The 17,603-nt window shown below is 36.0% G+C and overlaps 2 protein-coding genes across 5 annotated transcripts; both read right to left on the bottom strand.

The window, feature by feature from the left end:
- Positions 1 to 884: 884 nt before the first annotated feature.
- LOC109177745 (G2/mitotic-specific cyclin-2-like) lies at positions 885 to 5,018 on the bottom strand. 2 transcript variants are annotated; one of them, XM_019327183.1, is made up of 10 exons: positions 4,748 to 5,018; positions 4,220 to 4,349; positions 4,028 to 4,081; positions 3,851 to 3,899; positions 3,619 to 3,738; positions 3,394 to 3,519; positions 2,167 to 2,478; positions 1,972 to 2,070; positions 1,703 to 1,881; positions 885 to 1,268 (listed from the first exon to the last, which is right to left on the bottom strand). In XM_019327183.1, the coding sequence occupies exons 1-10, from the start codon at positions 4,818 to 4,820 to the stop codon at positions 1,127 to 1,129; spliced, it is 1,284 nt and encodes a 427-aa protein (XP_019182728.1). In that variant the 5' UTR covers positions 4,821 to 5,018; the 3' UTR covers positions 885 to 1,126. The 2 variants fall into 2 exon arrangements, with proteins under 2 accessions (XP_019182728.1, XP_019182727.1); XM_019327182.1 differs by having other exon boundaries at positions 4,028 to 4,084; positions 4,748 to 5,012.
- A 2,736-nt stretch (positions 5,019 to 7,754) lies between these two features.
- LOC109177585 (CCA-adding enzyme) lies at positions 7,755 to 17,350 on the bottom strand. 3 transcript variants are annotated; one of them, XM_019326969.1, is made up of 14 exons: positions 17,198 to 17,350; positions 17,015 to 17,096; positions 16,798 to 16,908; positions 14,312 to 14,409; positions 14,100 to 14,183; positions 13,819 to 13,961; positions 12,573 to 12,645; positions 12,443 to 12,488; positions 12,217 to 12,326; positions 11,953 to 12,060; positions 11,794 to 11,850; positions 11,487 to 11,548; positions 9,879 to 10,179; positions 7,755 to 8,569 (listed from the first exon to the last, which is right to left on the bottom strand). In XM_019326969.1, exons 1-14 carry the CDS (start codon positions 17,267 to 17,269, stop codon positions 7,889 to 7,891), a joined length of 2,028 nt encoding a protein of 675 aa, XP_019182514.1. In that variant the 5' UTR covers positions 17,270 to 17,350; the 3' UTR covers positions 7,755 to 7,888. The 3 variants fall into 3 exon arrangements, with proteins under 3 accessions (XP_019182514.1, XP_019182515.1, XP_019182516.1); XM_019326970.1 differs by lacking the exons at positions 11,794 to 11,850; positions 11,953 to 12,060; XM_019326971.1 differs by lacking the exons at positions 16,798 to 16,908; positions 17,015 to 17,096; positions 17,198 to 17,350 and adding an exon at positions 14,537 to 14,896.
- Positions 17,351 to 17,603: the final 253 nt, after the last annotated feature.

Here is a 17,603-nt window from a genome sequence, read left to right as displayed (position 1 = left end):
AAAATATTTTGAAAATGTGTGAATTCCACTTGACTGAAACATTGAAATATGAAGTTAATTTCAAGACAAATTTAAGACACTAATTCATATTAAAACGACGTCGTGGAGTGAAATTTGTGCTACAAATGTCAATATCTAGGGTTGGCGGCGCAGTTATTTGTTCTCCACCCACCATGAAGGCATGAACTAATCACAATTAAAACTTTACAATATTTAATTATTTATTATTGGATTATTGAATCTGATTCATTAATTATTATTATTATTATTATTATTATTATTATTATTATTATTATTATTATTATTCTAACTTTTTTTGAATTATTAAAAAATACATAATCATTATTCGAATGTGTAAATCTTGTATTGTAACCTTAGTAATAGTGAGCAGAAGACCACAAGGAAGTTGACCCGCTCATAACTGACCTAAATCAAGAAGCTCAATAGATCGTTCCCGCTAGGAGTCGAATTTGTAACCATACCAAGTCAATAATCTTACCAACTTGAATTTTATTTTTTATATTTTGAATACAAACTACCCCGAAACAAGTAATAACACGTTACAAAAGTTCTACATCAAACTCTTCCAGCCTCATGTTTTATAGAATTCTATCCAAGTGAGTCTCACCAATCCCCTCTCATGTTATCTATGGCCTTTTTTCACTAGGCCTAAAACCTTATTTGTTTATCAAAACACAAAATCTACTTATTTGGTTAAGCTAAGAAATAGATACCAATTCTGGATATGTTGAACCGAGTTGGATAGATATTAAATTAGGATAATGTAGAGCGAGATGAATAGATATGAAAGAGAGTTTAAAATCATAACTAACAAAACTTATCATAATATATAATAGAAGAATAATTTGTAAACTTAAAAAAAAAAAAAAAAAAGATTAATCTCCAAATTGAATGTCCAATTGAAAGCAATCAAAGCACCCTTCTCACAATTCACACCTGGGGGCAACTCAAGACTGTTGCTTTTTCTAACTTATTTCTGTAAGAACACTATACTTACCCCCCCTCTCCCCCAACCAAATCCATAATTGTAATTTGCAGAAAAAGCCATGTAAAACTCTCTCTCTTCTCTCTCTCTCTCTATATCTCTCTCTTTCTCTGCATATTGCTATTCTTGAATAAGCAGAAAAGTGGGTGGCTCACACTTTGCCACACACCCAAATCTTGATATGCTGTACTTCCTATACACTCCTGTAAGCTTCCCTGTTGCTGCCTTCTGGTGCAGGCTCACCATCATTCTTGAGCTTTCCCTGCACAAAAAGCAACCATTCATAGAGGTGTCACCCTTTAATGATAAGGACTAGAATTCACGAAGATATAAACAATGTTGAAAAAATCACTAAGCGCCCTCCAAGGCACCTGAGGACCGCCTAGAGCGCTTAGGTACCTGAGGACCGCCTAAAGTGCCCTCTAAGGCACCTGGGGACTGAGGTGTCACCCTTTAATTATAAGGACTAGAATTCGCGCTAACCCGTTCATTTGACACCCTTTAATGATATAAGCAATGTTGAAAAAATCACTAGGCGCCGCGCCCTCTAAGGCACCTGGGGACCGCCTAGAGCGCCCTCTAAGGCACCTGGGGACCGCCTAGAGTTCCTAGGCACCTGGGGACCACCTAGGCGCGATTTTTGCAACACTGATGATAAGTAACAGATGCAGGTTATTATGGTGGGAGACTACTTACAGAAGTTGATGTTCTGAGTAGCCAGTGTGCCATTCACAGGTTTGGCTCCATTGCCTGAGACAGTGGAGTGAGCACTGAGCAGTGTAGACTGCAGCCGCGGCCAAAGTGGATGGTGGAACTTTCAGCATTTTGTACTCCACAAGGCACAGCTCAATCAAGAAAAAAGACAATAACTCCATCTGTTATTATAACCAGGTTCTCAACCAATGTTAGCAAGAAAACGAGAACACAAACGAAAAAAAAAACAGTTCATTCGAGTTCATATATACCTTCTTGTCAGCCTGTGTGGCCTTGAGGAATCTCCTCAGGAACACATAAGGAGTCGGGACCGACATGTTGAATTGCAGTGTGTTGAGCATACAACTCTCCTGCAAAAACACGAAACGAAACGAGTGATGATGAGAACTTTGAGAAAATGAAAAATGCTAACCATTGGGATCAAGAACTGCAGTTCTGCTACTAACCATGTCAAGAACTTGTTGTTTTGTGTAAGCCTTGTCTGAAATGGTCACCAAATCATCGACGATCGGGACAGAAACCTCCTCGTACTTGCAGGCTAGCAGCATGGCGACCAACCCAACGAGCTGAAGTTTCTTTCTCACGATGCCTTGTTTCTCTAAGAACCTATCTATAAGGTTGACAGTAAGGAACAAGGTCTCTTCCCGGAGTTCAAACTTGTGATGCACCTCAATAAGCCAGTCGATTAGTATCGCCCTCATCCTCTCATTGATGTCAGGCTGTTTTGCCATGTAATCTGGGGATACACAGCTAGAGTTCTGCAAATGATGGTAAATTATTAGAAATCGAATTCTGATATGCAATAAAGATACTGCCCAAGTGTAATAAATTCACTCTTAACAGTTAGTAATAGCATTTTGTTTGTGTCAGTGCCAGATGGGCATTGAATTGAAGAGGCAACAGATTTTTGAATACTTCATGGCACAACTAGTACTACTGACACAAGTTTGAATAAAAGAATCTCAAAAAACATTTTTTCCCCCAAGATTCCACATATAATCTCATGTGAGTTTCTTATCTAAAAGTATTGCCATAAGGTGATTTTTCTCTTCAAATGGGACAAAGTCATTTCACATTTCAAAATGCAGATTTGAAATATGTCTACTGAAAACTAGCATTCAACAATGGCTGCCATGGGTCCTTCATACTGAAACTAGCATTCAACAACAGCTATGGGGCAACTCCAGCCAAGTTGATCAGGCTGTTGACTTAGTAACCACAAGGTTACAAGTTTACCTCATTGTGAGAGCGGCTTATTGACCTTCTTGGTCTGAGCTGATCAGCCATGGGCAATCTAGATTGGTTTATCTATTTGTGATCCTTTGCCGGCTAGGGTCACAAAGCAAGATTTATGCAGCACACCATCGGATAGTGACAACAGGTTTTCCCTCGTCTTATTGACCTTCTTGGTCTGAGCTGATCAGGTATGAGCAATCTAGATTGGTTTATCTATTTGTGATCATTTGCCAGCTAGGATCACAAAGCGAGATTTATGCAGCACATCATCAGATAGTGACAACAGGTTTCCCTCGTCACCCAAAAACAAAACAATGGCTACCATGGGTCCTTTATACTGAAACTAGCATTCAACAATGGCTACCATGGTCATTCATATACCACCCCCCTGCATTTGTAGTAGTACAAGAATTTCTTTGTAAGAGAAATGTCATTACCTCCATTTTTCTGTAATAGGCATAAAGATCCTCAATGTATTCAACAACTGCAAGAGGATTCCTGGCATCACCACTGTCAATGTCCAATACAGCATCCTCAAATATATCCTCCATTTCAACCTCCTCCTGCAAAACACATCCCCAATTCATCTCTCTAATCTACTAATACAAATCCCATAAAGAAAACAAAGAAGATATGACTTGTAAACATCAAAATGCTCTTACAATTTGAGTCTTTTCATTTGAAACCACCATTTCTGTATGCTCCAAAGCCATAGGAACTGGCTGGTCTTTATCACCACCTTCATCATCATCATCAGCCACAGTTCTTGGCTTCTTGTTTTCCTAATCAACATCATTAAGCCATATTTAGCCTTTAATTGAATATATTATTACTAATCAACTCAGCAATCTCATACATATAAGAAAAAAATGAAATTTGGGCAGCAAATTGTACCTCATGACAATGTTGCTGCTGGGAGTCAGAAATTTGGGCAGCAAATTTTCTTTATTCAGAAAAAAAAAAAAAAATTGAAATTTTAAATAATCAGTCTACTGATATCATAAAGTTATACACTTTAGAAATCCCAGATAAAAATTGACAAGAAATTTTTTGAATCTCTCTTATCTGAACCTTGTGATTGGCCTATTAGCTGGTATACCAGGATTCTTGTCACCCACCCTATTTCTTCTGGGCACAAGAACATGAATAAATAAACAAAATTTAGCTTTTCCAAAACACACAAAGAGAGGGTAAAAAACATTGAAGAAAAAAAAAAAAAAAAAAAAAAAAAAGACAAATCTTTAGATTTGAGATGAGAATTACTCTGATAATTCTTTCTTCCTAACAACACATGGGTATGGATGAGCTCCCAGATTCTGATTTATTACACTCAAAACTCTCCTGTTCTGCCTCCCCTCCATTCCAAACTTTCTTCCATCCATCTCTGCCCCACCTTCCATACATCAAGAATGAAATCAATCAATCAATAAATAAATAATAACGGGCAACCCAACCAAGCTGGTCAGACCGGTCAAGTTCGATTCCCAACAAGAGTGACCTTTTGACTTTCTAGCCGGTTGCAACCAAAGGTTTATCCTATGCACACGGTCTTGTCACCAAAAATAATAATAATAATAATAACAAATGCCCCATTTTAGATTATCTGCCTATCTGGCTTTGAATTCAAATTCAAAAAAAAAAAAACAAAAAAATCAATAAAATTGGGTTACCAAAACCCATTATAAAACTTTCCTTCCGAAGGAAAATAATTCAGGAAAAAGTGGGAATTGAAAAAGATTCAAACTTGACTGGCAAATGGCAGCTACCACATTCTCTCTAATCTTTTGTTACCTTGAACATTTCTGGGTTTAATCGAGGCTCCATTGTTCTCATCAGATACAACAACCATGTTTTCTTGATCCATCTCAAACCAAGTCCCAGAAACCCCAAGAACAATGTAACAAAAGAAAGCGAAAACAACCCTTCCCTTTTCACCTCTTCAAGCCCCAAGATTCCAGTCTGGGGAGCATCAATAGACCTAAGAATACGAAGAAATGGACGGAGAGAATAGTGGGTTCTTGTCTGTGTGATTGGGCAGACGGATTGGGTGGTTTTTATTCAAATCCAACGGCTAGTAAAGGAAATTTTGGCCGCTGGGTCCGAGCGCCCAAAATGACTTTACGGCTATGGGCCACAACGGTCATCTGGGTTCTCAGCATGTGGCATGAGTTTGCGTGAGAGAGAGAGAGAGAGAGAGAGAGAGAGAGAGAGGAGAAGAGAGACGTTGCTTTCAAATTATGCTTAATTAGTGTGAAGTGTTTTAGTAAGACAATAATCACTTTCTAAATTTGATTAAATAAATGTTTAATAATGGTGATTAATTGAGTGATGGATTGAGTTTTAAATAAATGTATTCTATACTGCTATGTAACGATTGACTATTAGTGCTAAAAAGATGGCAAAATTATTTAAATACGTACTCAAATAAACTTCATAATAAATCCAGATGACATTAAATTACCCCTCTATAGGAGAGGGTGTGAGATCGAGCCTTAGTGAAGACGATATTGACTCTTTATGTTAAGAAAGTAGTTATGAATATATATTACATTGTAATAGAGTCCGAATTCAAAAAAAAAAAAACAAAAAAAAAAACTTCCTAATTTAAAAAAAAATAATAATCTTAAATACTTAGAAATGTGTTATGTTATGTTTCTCTTTTAAATTGACCTCTTATTATTCATTTTCAATTTGACATTAGTTGATTTTTTTTTTTTTTTTGTTTTAGTGTAAATTATGAGGTGTTCTGAATTTTTCTCCGTTCGTTTTACGGATCGAGTCCACCCAACATTACTTGATTAATTTTTTCTTTTTTTTTTCTCTCTCTGATATGGGCTATATTGAGTGGATTTTATTTTTGTTTTGAATTCATTCTAAGATTAATCAATTTATAAACGGTTAAAAAATATAATGAATTTTATTGTAACTTTATGAAGTAAATTTAATAGAAGAAAATATCATTTTACTTTTAAAATTATTATTTATTCTCTAGGTATATACTTCTATCGACTCACATTGAACGGTCAAAAGAGAAAACATTATGCAAGTGGTCTCTTTAAGACCAATAAAACAATTATTCTGTGACATGCTTAATTTAAGAAGGAAAACAGTCAAAACAATTTGATTTATATAAAAATTTGTAATTGTTACTCAAATATGTATTATATGTGAAGTTCACATTGTGATCCTAGCATGTATAAACCAATCTAAGTTTCTCATATCTAACATGTTCAAACTAAGTGTACTAACACATAATTCATATAAAAAATCAAATTTAAAATTTTGTAATTATCAAATCAGTTATTCAATTAACTTGACTGATAGTGTCCCAATAAAGTTATATTCCTGCCACATTAACCGACTGATTTCTTTAAAACCAATAATAACTAATGACATATCATAATAATAAGAATATATTATATATTCTTCCAAAAGGTTGAACCTCAACTCCAAGGCCCCGCACACCCCGACCCGACAGAGCATTTGGGAGGATGTAAATCATGGTGACTCAACTGAACATGAACCACAGAGGCTCCTGCGCGCACAAGGAGCTCCCCTCACTTTGAGAGATTGCTCCCACACTGCCGCTAATGAGACTCAATTCCTGGTCATTCTTTCAAAGTTTCACTTCAATGACCAGTTAAGCTACTCATGCGGGTAGTGCACTTCCAAAGAATATATTATATATGTACTTCCTTCTTCCCAAGGAAAATATAATAATGTGTTGATGGGATTTGGGGTTTGCACTTTTACGAGGTCATTGATTATGGATTAGGAAGCGCTCTTGCCCACTATGGTGTAGGGTAGAGTGGCCCATCTCCTAACAATGGCTCCTCCTTATCACAATTTTGATTCTATAATTACCTTTTTAAAAAGATAGAAAATTTGGTTGTACCTTTGGAACATTTGGCCATTTGGGTGTGAAATGTCTTTTTCTACCTTTTTCAGGATGGCATGCAGGAGAGCTTGGGTTTTACCGTGTTGGTATCATTGGTAAATCATGATTGGAAATTGAAAAATAAGGTTGATAAATGTATTCATTAATTGGAAAACAAAAAGCATAAGTGTTAAAAAAAAAAATTTGAACTTGTGATCTTCTAATATAAGAATCATATTTTATTTACTTGATCATTCATTTCGAGACTTCTAAAGACAGTTTTACACTTATAGAATTAGTACACTAACAATTTTTTGAAGGAAGATGTAAGAGACACGCTCAAAAAATATACAATCAAAAACTATTAACCATAGACACTTGGAACCCCATCATATCCAAGAGGAGAAACCCAGCTAATTCTTAGGAGGGCAACGAAGAAACTGGACTTTGGACTCGAGACGGTACACTAACAACTTTAAGATTTAAAGTAAAAAAATTAACCTTAAGACATTTGAATGCTAAAATTTTACTGTCTCATTTTATCCATTTAGCTTATTATTTCTTGGTTAAATTAATAAAAAGAATTCACTTCCATTAAAGATAACAATGAGAGAAAGAAAAGAAATATTCTCATATCAATTTTGAATATAGCTTCTCAGTTATCAAACGTTCACAGGTTTGCTTATAACGAAATGTAAGAGAGGCTCCATTATCTTTTAACTTTAATAGTTTTAAGGATAAATTTAGAGTAGCTTGAGAAATTGGAGGACTGAATATGCAAATTTGGTATCACAAGGGACTAATGCACACACACCGGATTGAATGTGGACACCTACTCCCAGGCCTCCCAGAGGACCAACAAAATAGGGAGGGCATAAATACTATTATGTTAACTAAAAACCAAAAAGTACAATCTTCTGCAACTAAAAAGAAATTTCAAGTTCAATCCTCATTCTTCAAATATGTCAAAAACCAACATTGAAATGTGCCTACACTGCAAATAATTGCAAATGACCTATGAGGCAAAAATGAGCTTATCATAACTAAAGTTAAACTCACTTGAAAAGATCGAAGAGGGTCTTCTTGCTCTTCTTATGTTCAACCATATCATCGGCTCCCAAACTTTTGGGGTGCGAATTCAGCTTTCTTTTTACCAATTCCTCACTGCTTTCTCGCTGTGTAAATTCAGACTCATCTACAGATTTCTTATGCTTAGTAGCACTTTCGTGCACCTTTTGCAAACACTTTGAATGGTCGAAAGCAGTCTGCTCATCTGCAGATTTCTTATGCTTAGTCACTGCTCCTTCCTCTGAAAGACTGCTGCTAGTGTGAGTAGACTTCCGCTTCTTTGCTCTAGCTGGTTCGAATTCACCTCCCATCGGTGAGATGTTACACAGGTTATAGTCTTCTTGCTTCATCTCCATTTGTGAATGGGAATTTTCCTTCACCTCCTGCAGGCCATCAATTTCATCGTACTCACTGTTCCTCTTTTTGCTCTCACCTTCTTCCAAGATGACCCCCCCTAAACCCAAAGTATCCAAGATTATTTTGCTTAGGAGAAACCTTGTCTCATGGGCGATTCCATTTCCTTTTTTGTGGGCGGTTCCTTTTTGAGGTGATGGATTCTGTATCTTTAAGCTACAACTTTTTTCATTCAGAGATGTAACATCATTTGTCAAGATACCAAAAACCTCCTCAACAACAATCTTCTTTACCATTTTATTGGATACAAAGACCTGGAAAACCAAATATCTTCATCACATCAAGGAAAAATAAAAAAAATCTACTCATTTAACAACTATAGTGATGCCAAGGATGTTAAAACCTAATAGGTCTCAGATTCAATCCTCATTCCCTTCATTCCAAAAAAAAAAAAAAAAAAGAACTACGATGACACAGCAATCACCATTGCAATACTGTATGCCTATGGCTTCTAAGCAAACAGTGTGTACAGGAAAAAAAACACACACAAATAAAAACCCACCTACTATATGATGAATCACTCCCTAACCTCTTTTTTTTTGGTTTCCCCATACTCTCTCTCTCTCACACACACACACACAATACCGTAAACAAGAGAAGCTACTTTTAAACCTTGACTCATGAATTTAAGTTACGGTCAATTTCAAGCTTCAGTTCAAATAGCTCAAAAAGTCAAAAGCCCCAAATGACGAGTCAAGTCGAATTTGAGTGCATTAATACTCAACTTAAGCAACTCACAAGTTTAATCAAGCTTGTATATTTTAAAATATTTTTTTATATAATATATAAATAAATATGATATATTTATCACAAAGGGTCTTGTAATCCAGACTTAAGACTTACTTTACAAGAAATCTTCAATTTCCATTCTTTTCAAATGAATATATATATATATATATATATATATATATATATATATATATATATATATATATAATTACAATTTTAGCTTAATTTTATTTATTTGACAAAAGTTCCTAATAGAAACTAGTTAAACGGATCTTCAAACAAAGCCTATTCAAATTTCAAGCTGAAGCTCAAGCAACTCAAAGCTTGAGTAAGTAGAGCCCGGGCTCTAAAAATAGATTTGGGTCGAAGTCATGCCAAGATTCAAGCTTGCAAACTCAGGCTCAATTCACTTGATTACACTGCTACTCTCTCACACACACAAAACAAGTCTTTTTTTTTTCTAGATAAATCTGACCCTAGTGTAACAGGCATTGCAGGCACCTGCATATTATAGTGTAATACAAACTAAAACTGTTAACTATTCTACTTTCATGGTCTTCTGACTAGGCCATCCTGCCAAGGACAGGTCAAAAATTTATCTGTGCAAAGCTCATATGCTTCTATACTTGTGGTATAGAAGCAGCTTAAAATTAACCTCATAATTATTGCATGCCTTCCATAGAGGCCGCTTCATACTCTAAAAGTGCAATAGGGACGCGCCATAGTTTATTGTTTATAAAAATACAGACAGCATGATTTGGTGCTTTTTCTAATCACCATGTTAAACTGGAGAATCAACATGCTGGATGCTAAAATCACAGAATGTAAACTTACCAAACCAGAGTGTGAAGAACCTGAGAACTTGGATGTCACTTCCCGGAGGTTGTCTGCATCAGTCAACATATTCACTTGTACTGCCATATTCTCAACTCTTTTAGCAAGTTCATCTTCTGACATGGAGCCATCAGAATCTGAAATTTCAGGTACATATAAACTTGCTGCTTTAACATGTTGTCTTGCAAACTCAACACCTTGTTTCCAATTTCTATGATACATCACAGAGGCTAAAGTCAAGACCACGAGCTTGGGCTGGGGGTTATTGACTAATGTTAGATGAAATGCCAGAAGTGCAACCCTGTCCAATACAAAATGCTAAGCCAACAACCTCAGAAAAAAATAGAGAAACTTCAAATACACAACACTTAACAAACTGCTACTTTAATAGAAAAGCGCAATGGCCATAAAATAAATGAACTGCATAAACTTTACTGCAGGCAGATAAAGGATGCTGCTGTGCCAACAGTAAAGCTATAAATAATTACTCAGTAAAAATCTTGATGCCTAAGTTTCAGACAGATTGGAATCATACTGTAATTCTAAATGTTGTATACTGATGTCCAACTATTAGATGAATAAGGGGGCTGTTAGAGTTAGTCTCTATGCCTTTTATTTGATTTTTGAATTCTGTGGCTGGTAGTCTATTAGCCTATGTATAAATAGGGCTTCTTCTTGTACAGCAATACAATGAATACAATCAATACATACCCTGTTCTTCTATTTCAACACTTAACACCAACATTCTAGGCAAACCCTCTTTTACATTCATATCAGGCTAGTTTGGTATTGCTAGGAGATAAATAAAAAATTAAAATATTCTGTTTTGACAAGTAGAAATATACTCCGTAATTTTGTACTTTATGAGTTTATGGAACATGAAAATGAAACTCAAAATTTAAAATTAGATAATTATCAAATAATCAAATATAGAAAGAAGTGGGGCTAAGATCAAGAGGGGGGAGCTGGGAGTGGTTGGAGGCTTGGAGCCAATGAGAGGTGCTCCAATAAGAGGTAGATATGAATTAGACCAAGAGATGTGACTGTAAGAGTGGGAGTGGGATCAAGAAGAGGTGGATGTGGGGAGGGTAAGGAAATGTGGGCATGGGGTTCAGATAAGTTTAGGGGTGTTCATCACACACACACACACACACATATATATATGGGGCCATGGCCTCCGGGGCTATTTTATTGGAACCAAATTATTTCGGTTAAAAACCGGTTAACAGAAATTTGCCGATTCAGTCGGTTAACCGATTTTTCACCTAATTGTGCACACCCCTAGGTAAGTAGAATGAGATGGGGTGGAGGTGGGTGGATACTGTGTAAATGATGCATGAGGATATATATAAATTTTATCTGTTAAAAAAAACTTTATTTTCTTCAAAAAGAAGACAGTTTAAAAGTATGCTTAGAAAGAAAATGGCATAAGCATTACTTTACATTGTTTTCATTTTAATCTCCCATAATGGACAAAAATGTTGCCTGATAGACCCATCCTCTCAATGATGGTAACAAATTCATGAAACACACAGAACTAGAAGAATAGAAATCAACAAAACTTCATAATGCCAATTCTACCTGCTTTTCTTGAAGAAAGAAACTCACCACAAGCTCTCACGAGCAGGTCTCTCACAAGATACCAATTGATCTAAACTGGAAAATAGTTTCTGCAAAAGATTACAACAACTACATTATACGCTTGAAAAGACAGAAAATAACAACATATCTAAAAGGAAATGAAAATTTTGGTTGTGAGAATGTGGAAGCAATCATCTATAATAGGAAAAGAATGCATATAGATATCGACGTATCATATATATTTGGTAAAATGACTCGTTAAAATTTTCAAAGGAAAATGTCGAAACAATCTATGATTTCATAGGAAACGGATGCAGATCAGAAAAAGGCATACCATCAGCATAGAAGTATCACTGGATTGTTTGTCGGCCTGTTGAGTAAGGTATGCTGCCTGCAAATGATGGACACATTTTGAACATACAGATACAGTCTAGAACAAAATGCAAGAGATGGTTTTGGCAAATCAAAAATGGAATGGGTAATAGGAACTCACATGAAACGGTAGCAGAACCTCAAGTAAGTTATACTTCTGAAGCAAGCAAAGAGAGGGCACAGCAGCCCCATAGGAAAGCATGTAATTGACTTCCATCATTAATCTGGACTGCCAAAAGAAATAATGGCATTTCACATAAAAGGGGGGAAAGTTAGTAAATTTTCTAGAAACACCACAAAAGTTGGTAATTTTGCATTATTTATTTTGTTCCCTTCCTTTTTCCCATTGCGCATAGAACAAATGAAATGTTATGAGTTACTGCACCTTGTCTAGACTCATGACGGACGGTGACAGTTTCCATATAGCAGTCTCAGTTTCCATTGAAAACGAAAATTTAAGACGAGCTGCAAGTCTCAAGCCCCGCAATATTCTTGCTGAATGAGACATGTAGAAAATTATTCTAGTAGATTCAACAAATAAATAGAGAAACTGAGACACTAAGTCTGGTGTTTAGGAGATTTTTTCCCAGGTAAATGAAAGATAAACTAACCACAATCCTCTTCAAATGACAGCTGAGCAGGTATTAATGTTCGTAGCTGAAGAAATGTTATGCAAAAAGTTAGTGAGTTTCCAATTGAAATAAATAAACACATAGCACAGACTAAAAGTAACAGTTTTACCTTCTGGGACTTTATATCTGCCATAGCATTTGCATAATCATAGATTTGATAGACAAAGGGATCATAAAACAAGCTGTTTCCACCAATTCATAAATACATTCAATGAGCTAACGAACATTAGATAAAAAGCAGGAAATCTAAGATATTCCAAAAAATACCATTAACAAATAAAAATATCATTCAGTGTGCTGCTAGTTTGTTCATTTTCTTTAAGTGTAGGTGACCCATCTTAGTGACCAATGCTCATACATGACTTCGGATCATCCATAAATATTCATGTCAATTGATTGAGCCTTTCATTGTAGGCCACCTTGGAATGAGAAGATTATAAATACTTTCATATATATTATATATGAAATCTGCAATGAGGACATCTGAAAATTTGTTGCAATTTAAGGACACAACTTATAAGCTAATGAAAGTGTTGAATATATACTTCCTGAAGTATCAAGAGAGCCTGCCATAGTTTGTATTGCAAGGATTGTTTAGTCAAAGGAACTTATTCCAATTTAGTCCCTTGACTATTGTGAAAGTGTTGAATAGTATATACTTCCTGAAGTATCAAGAGAGCCTACCATAGTTTGTATTGCAAGGATTATTTAGTCAAAGGAACTTATTCCAATTTAGTCCCTTGACTACTGTGAAAGTGTTGAATATATACTTCCTGAAGTATCAAGAGAGCCTACTGTAGTTTGTATTGCAATGATTATTTAGTCAAAGGAACTTATTCCATTTTAGTGCCTTGACTATTGTGATATTTCCGCTTTTAGTCCTCAAGTGTCTTTCTTCCACTATTAGTACAACTATGAAAAAATTACCAATTGATCCTTCTGGCCACCATCTGGTCCTTGGTTTTTCAAAAAATTTCAAATACATGTTTCAATTAAAATTCCTAACAACCACATTACCAAAAGAATAACACTTTGCATTTACTATACTTTGCAGGCAAGTAGATCCTGAGTTGTGTGGCTTGGCAAGTGAAATATATCGTAGAGTAGTAAACCAGATGCTAGGCCAATGATTTCTCTTGTAATGTTCAAACTGCCAATTGACTGGCCAAACCATTCAATGTGTTCACAAATAGAGAATTAGAGATAACCAAAACTTGGCAACCAAACCAAATTGTCAGTTCTCAGCCAAACCATCCCCTTAGTTAATGCTTGGCTTCAACCTCATACTTAACTTAAACTGAAGACAGCTTTTAGTTCCAACCTTGCACACAAATAAAAAGTAAAAAGGGTAATACCTGTTTATAGTGAAGTCTCTGTGCAAGGAATTCCTCCAGCGAATGACATCACTCTCATTACATCCCTTTGGCATTCTAGGAACAAAAGAATTCTTTCTTTTAGTTTCATCACCTTTATTTGCCACAGTGTCAAAACTGGATACCTGCAGGTAGAATATATGCCAAAGTATTAGCAAACTTTGACTATTATGTGAAAGACTGTAAAATGTCTGGTGAATCAAGCAAGACCCAAAAAAACAGTTGCTCAAAGATCCAGACTAATAAGTACATGTCCCACCAACCTCAACTACGGAACCTCTTATATGCACCCTGCATATAGGAAATCGCCGGCCAACAATTTCAGCACGATAAAACTGCTTCTTTATCTGCAATGAAATATTAGCATAACATAACATATTGAACTATACCAAGATGTGCACAAACAGCAGTACAGCATCCCAGGATTATTAATAATCAATAAAAGGGGATTTATGTTGTAAACAGAATTGAGAACCTCATTAAGCCGTGCTGTTGTAATCACATCAAAATCTTTTGGTATTCTGTTAAGTATTAAATCCCTTACACATCCACCAACTAAGTAGGCTTTGAACCCTGAATATCAGAAATTTTACTTAAGGTTGATTAAGAGCACAAAAGGAACAAGTATGACTAGAAGAATAACAGATAGCAAAGCAAGCAAAATGTGGAATGGCTAATGCTAGAAAATTAATAGTCTCACACTGTCCAAAAGCATTCCAGTGCCAACTATCCATCTGATCTTATGCTGCCTAATAGCAATACAGACTTTAGGACAGTTTTAAAGTATCATACTATCCACAATTTTCTTAGAATATACACTAGCAAAGCTTATTGCACTTTTGTGTTGAAGTATTTTGTATATTAGTTCATGGTGGGCCAACTCTTGAGATTATGATAAAACACAATAACTGAGGCATGATAATTAAACAACTCATGTATGAGAATCAGGGTTGGGGTGTGCTATAGTGATTTGATGATTAATCAGCCAGCTCACATTTCCGCATATTTCCCTCATCATTTATATTAATAGAGATGATAATTTTGAACAGAGCCATTAATAGAAGATTATTTTGTTATGTTAGACATTATATGGTAGAAGAATATTTGATATGATCTCAGTATAATATCTTAGGGATAGTGTGTATAATATCTTAGGGATATTATTGATCCTTACCATAGTTAGTGTGCATAGCCTAGTATAAATATGTGTATCCTCTTGACTCAATTGTATGGAATACAGAGATTAGAACATGGTACCAGAGCCACATAAAGAAAAAAAAACACAGAATTTATTTTTTTTTCCTCTTGCAAAATCAGATATATTGATTACTCTGACACATTTTCTCCTGTTGCAAAATTGACCTCTGTCAGATTGCTTATTTCTATGGCTGCTACATTTAATTGGCCTTTACATCAACTGGACATTAAAAATGCTTTTCTACATGGTGAGCTTCAAGAAGAAGTCTACATGGAGCAACCACCTGGGTTTGTTGCTCAAGGGGAGTATGGTAAGGTTTGTCGACTTCGCAAATCTTTGTATGGCCTTAAGCAAAGCCCTCGTGCATGGTTTGGGAAATTCAGTCAAGCGATTGAGAGGTTTGGCATGATAAAAGGAAAGTCCGATCATTCTGTCTTCTATAAACGCTCTGAGAAAGGCATTATTTTATTAGTTGTCTATGTGGATGACATTGTCATCACTGGAAGTGACACCGCTGGTATTTTATCTCTTAAGACCTTTCTTCATAGTCAATTTCAGACTAAAGATCTTGGTACATTAAAATATTTTCTAGGTGTTGAGGTAATACGGAGTAAGAAAGGTATACTTCTCTCCCAGAGAAAATATATACTTGATCTATTGACAGAAACAGGGAAACTAGGAGCTAAGCCATGCAATACTCCAATGATCCCTAATTCACAGTTGACATCAGAGGGGGAGCTATTTGATGATCCAGAAAGATATAGAAGATTGGTTGGTAAGCTAAATTATCTGACTGTAACTCGTCCTGATATTGCTTACTCAGTAAGTATTGTAAGTCAATTTATGGCATCTCCAACTATTGATCATTGGAAAGCTGTTGAACAAATCCTGAACTACTTGAAAGGTGCTCCAGGACGTGGAATTGTATATCAAAACCATGGACATATGAACATTGAGTGCTTTGCAGATGCAGACTATGCAGGGTCTAAGGAGAATCGGAGGTCTACAACCGGATTTTGTGTCTTCTTTGGTGGAAACTTGATCTCGTGGAAGAGCAAGAAGCAAAATGTTGTCTCACGATCGAGTGCAGAGTCAGAGTATAGAGCAATGGCACAGGCAACCTGTGAAATCTTGTGGATATATCACATTCTCGATGAAATAGGGCTCAAGGCCTCTATTCCTGCGAAGCTATGGTGTGACAATCAAGCGGCTCTCCATATTGCAGCCAATCCTGTTTTCCATGAGCGAACCAAGCACATTGAAGTTGATTGTCATTTCATTCGTGAAAAGATACAACGAGGCTTAATTTCTACTGGATTTGTGAAGACAGGAGAACATCTAGGAGATCTTTTTACAAAAGCTATGAATGGGCCTCGAATAGATTACTTATGTAACAAGTTGGGCATTATCAATATCTATGCTCCAACTTGAGGGGGAGTGTTAGACATTATATGGTAGAAGAATATTTGATATGATCTCAGTATAATATCTTAGGGATAGTGTGTATAATATCTTAGGGATATTATTGATCCTTACCATAGTTAGTGTGCATAGCCTAGTATAAATATGTGTATCCTCTTGACTCAATTGTATGGAATACAGAGATTAGAACATGTTATAAATTAACAAACCAGATGGTGCCATAGTCAAATGTAGGAGGGAAAAAAAAAAGAGTCAGCACTCTTTGTGAATTTGTAAAAGTGTATTGAAATTTAAGATCTCAAATATGAGCTAAAAAATGCAGATTGAACCAAGTGTGTGACCTTTCTTTTTGAGAACATTCAATACAACCCAAGAAGATGGTGATATCCTCGATCCAGTTATCCCAAAGTGCCTTGCGTCCAGCTTCCTCCAGTTCGAAAATTCAATTTTCCCTACGGTAAACGAAGATTCAAACTATAAAGGGGCTACCAGCACTAACCACCCAAACATTTGTCGCACAACAAAATGAAGCATTTTATAAATGAGCTTTACACTTACCCGGCTGAAAGTTGGAGTCAGCAGCCCTATCTGTAGTGGACTCAAGCTGGATTCCATCTCCAGCTGATGTTTGATTAAACTTCTGCAACAGTGACATAAGCAGGGCAGTTACCAACTGTTCGACGAATTGTTCCACTGAAGACAACAAAATAGCAGGTAGAACTATCGGCAAGAGCTTCGAACCTGAAGAGTGACGAGGGCTTTGAGGCGGGGGAGCAATAAGGTTCTTCTGGCGGGCTGAGATATCGCGGCCATCAAATTAGTGAAGCTACGAGCATGCTGTCAAGCAGTGGATTGAAGAATAGGCGGGCATTGCAGAGCGGGATCAAGAAGGCGCGCGTCCGCTGTTTAGGTTAACATGCTTAACTAGAGTTATATATTGCTAATGGTTTAGTTAATGATGTTTGAAACCTAAATTTTAAATTTTACCCTTCATTTTAACATAATTTAAAGTCACAGTTAATGGATGATCATTTTGACTTAAAATGATCATTTTAAAAATTAACTCTATTGCTTCTGACTCTCAACCTATTAACGTCTCCACTAAGTTCATGACCTCCCAGATGTAACTACATGTTATTTGAGGACA

This window comes from Ipomoea nil, unplaced genomic scaffold (genome assembly GCF_001879475.1).
Source record: "Ipomoea nil cultivar Tokyo-kokei standard unplaced genomic scaffold, Asagao_1.1 scaffold0805, whole genome shotgun sequence".
Lineage (NCBI taxonomy): Eukaryota > Viridiplantae > Streptophyta > Magnoliopsida > Solanales > Convolvulaceae > Ipomoea > Ipomoea nil.
Note: the sequence above shows the minus strand (reverse complement) of the source record. Positions and strands in the feature narration are given on the sequence as shown.

Excerpts from the sequence above, each read along its gene's own strand:
- LOC109177585 (XM_019326969.1), bottom strand. The coding sequence starts at position 17,269 with ATGGCCGCGATATCTCAGCCCGCCAGAAGAACCTTATTGCTCCCCCGC. Across the intron at positions 12,646-13,818 it reads AGAGACTTCACTATAAACAG|CTTGTTTTATGATCCCTTTG; the intron begins GTATTACCCTTT and ends TGGTGGAAACAG. Across the intron at positions 11,851-11,952 it reads AGGTTCTGCTACCGTTTCAT|GCAGCATACCTTACTCAACA; the intron begins GTGAGTTCCTAT and ends CATCATTTGCAG.
- LOC109177745 (XM_019327182.1), bottom strand. The coding sequence starts at position 4,820 with ATGGATCAAGAAAACATGGTTGTTGTATCTGATGAGAACAATGGAGCC. Across the intron at positions 4,085-4,219 it reads AGGAAGAAAGAATTATCAGA|AAGAAATAGGGTGGGTGACA; the intron begins GTAATTCTCATC and ends TCTTGTGCCCAG. Across the intron at positions 1,882-1,971 it reads CCACACAGGCTGACAAGAAG|ATGGAGTTATTGTCTTTTTT; the intron begins GTATATATGAAC and ends TTATAATAACAG.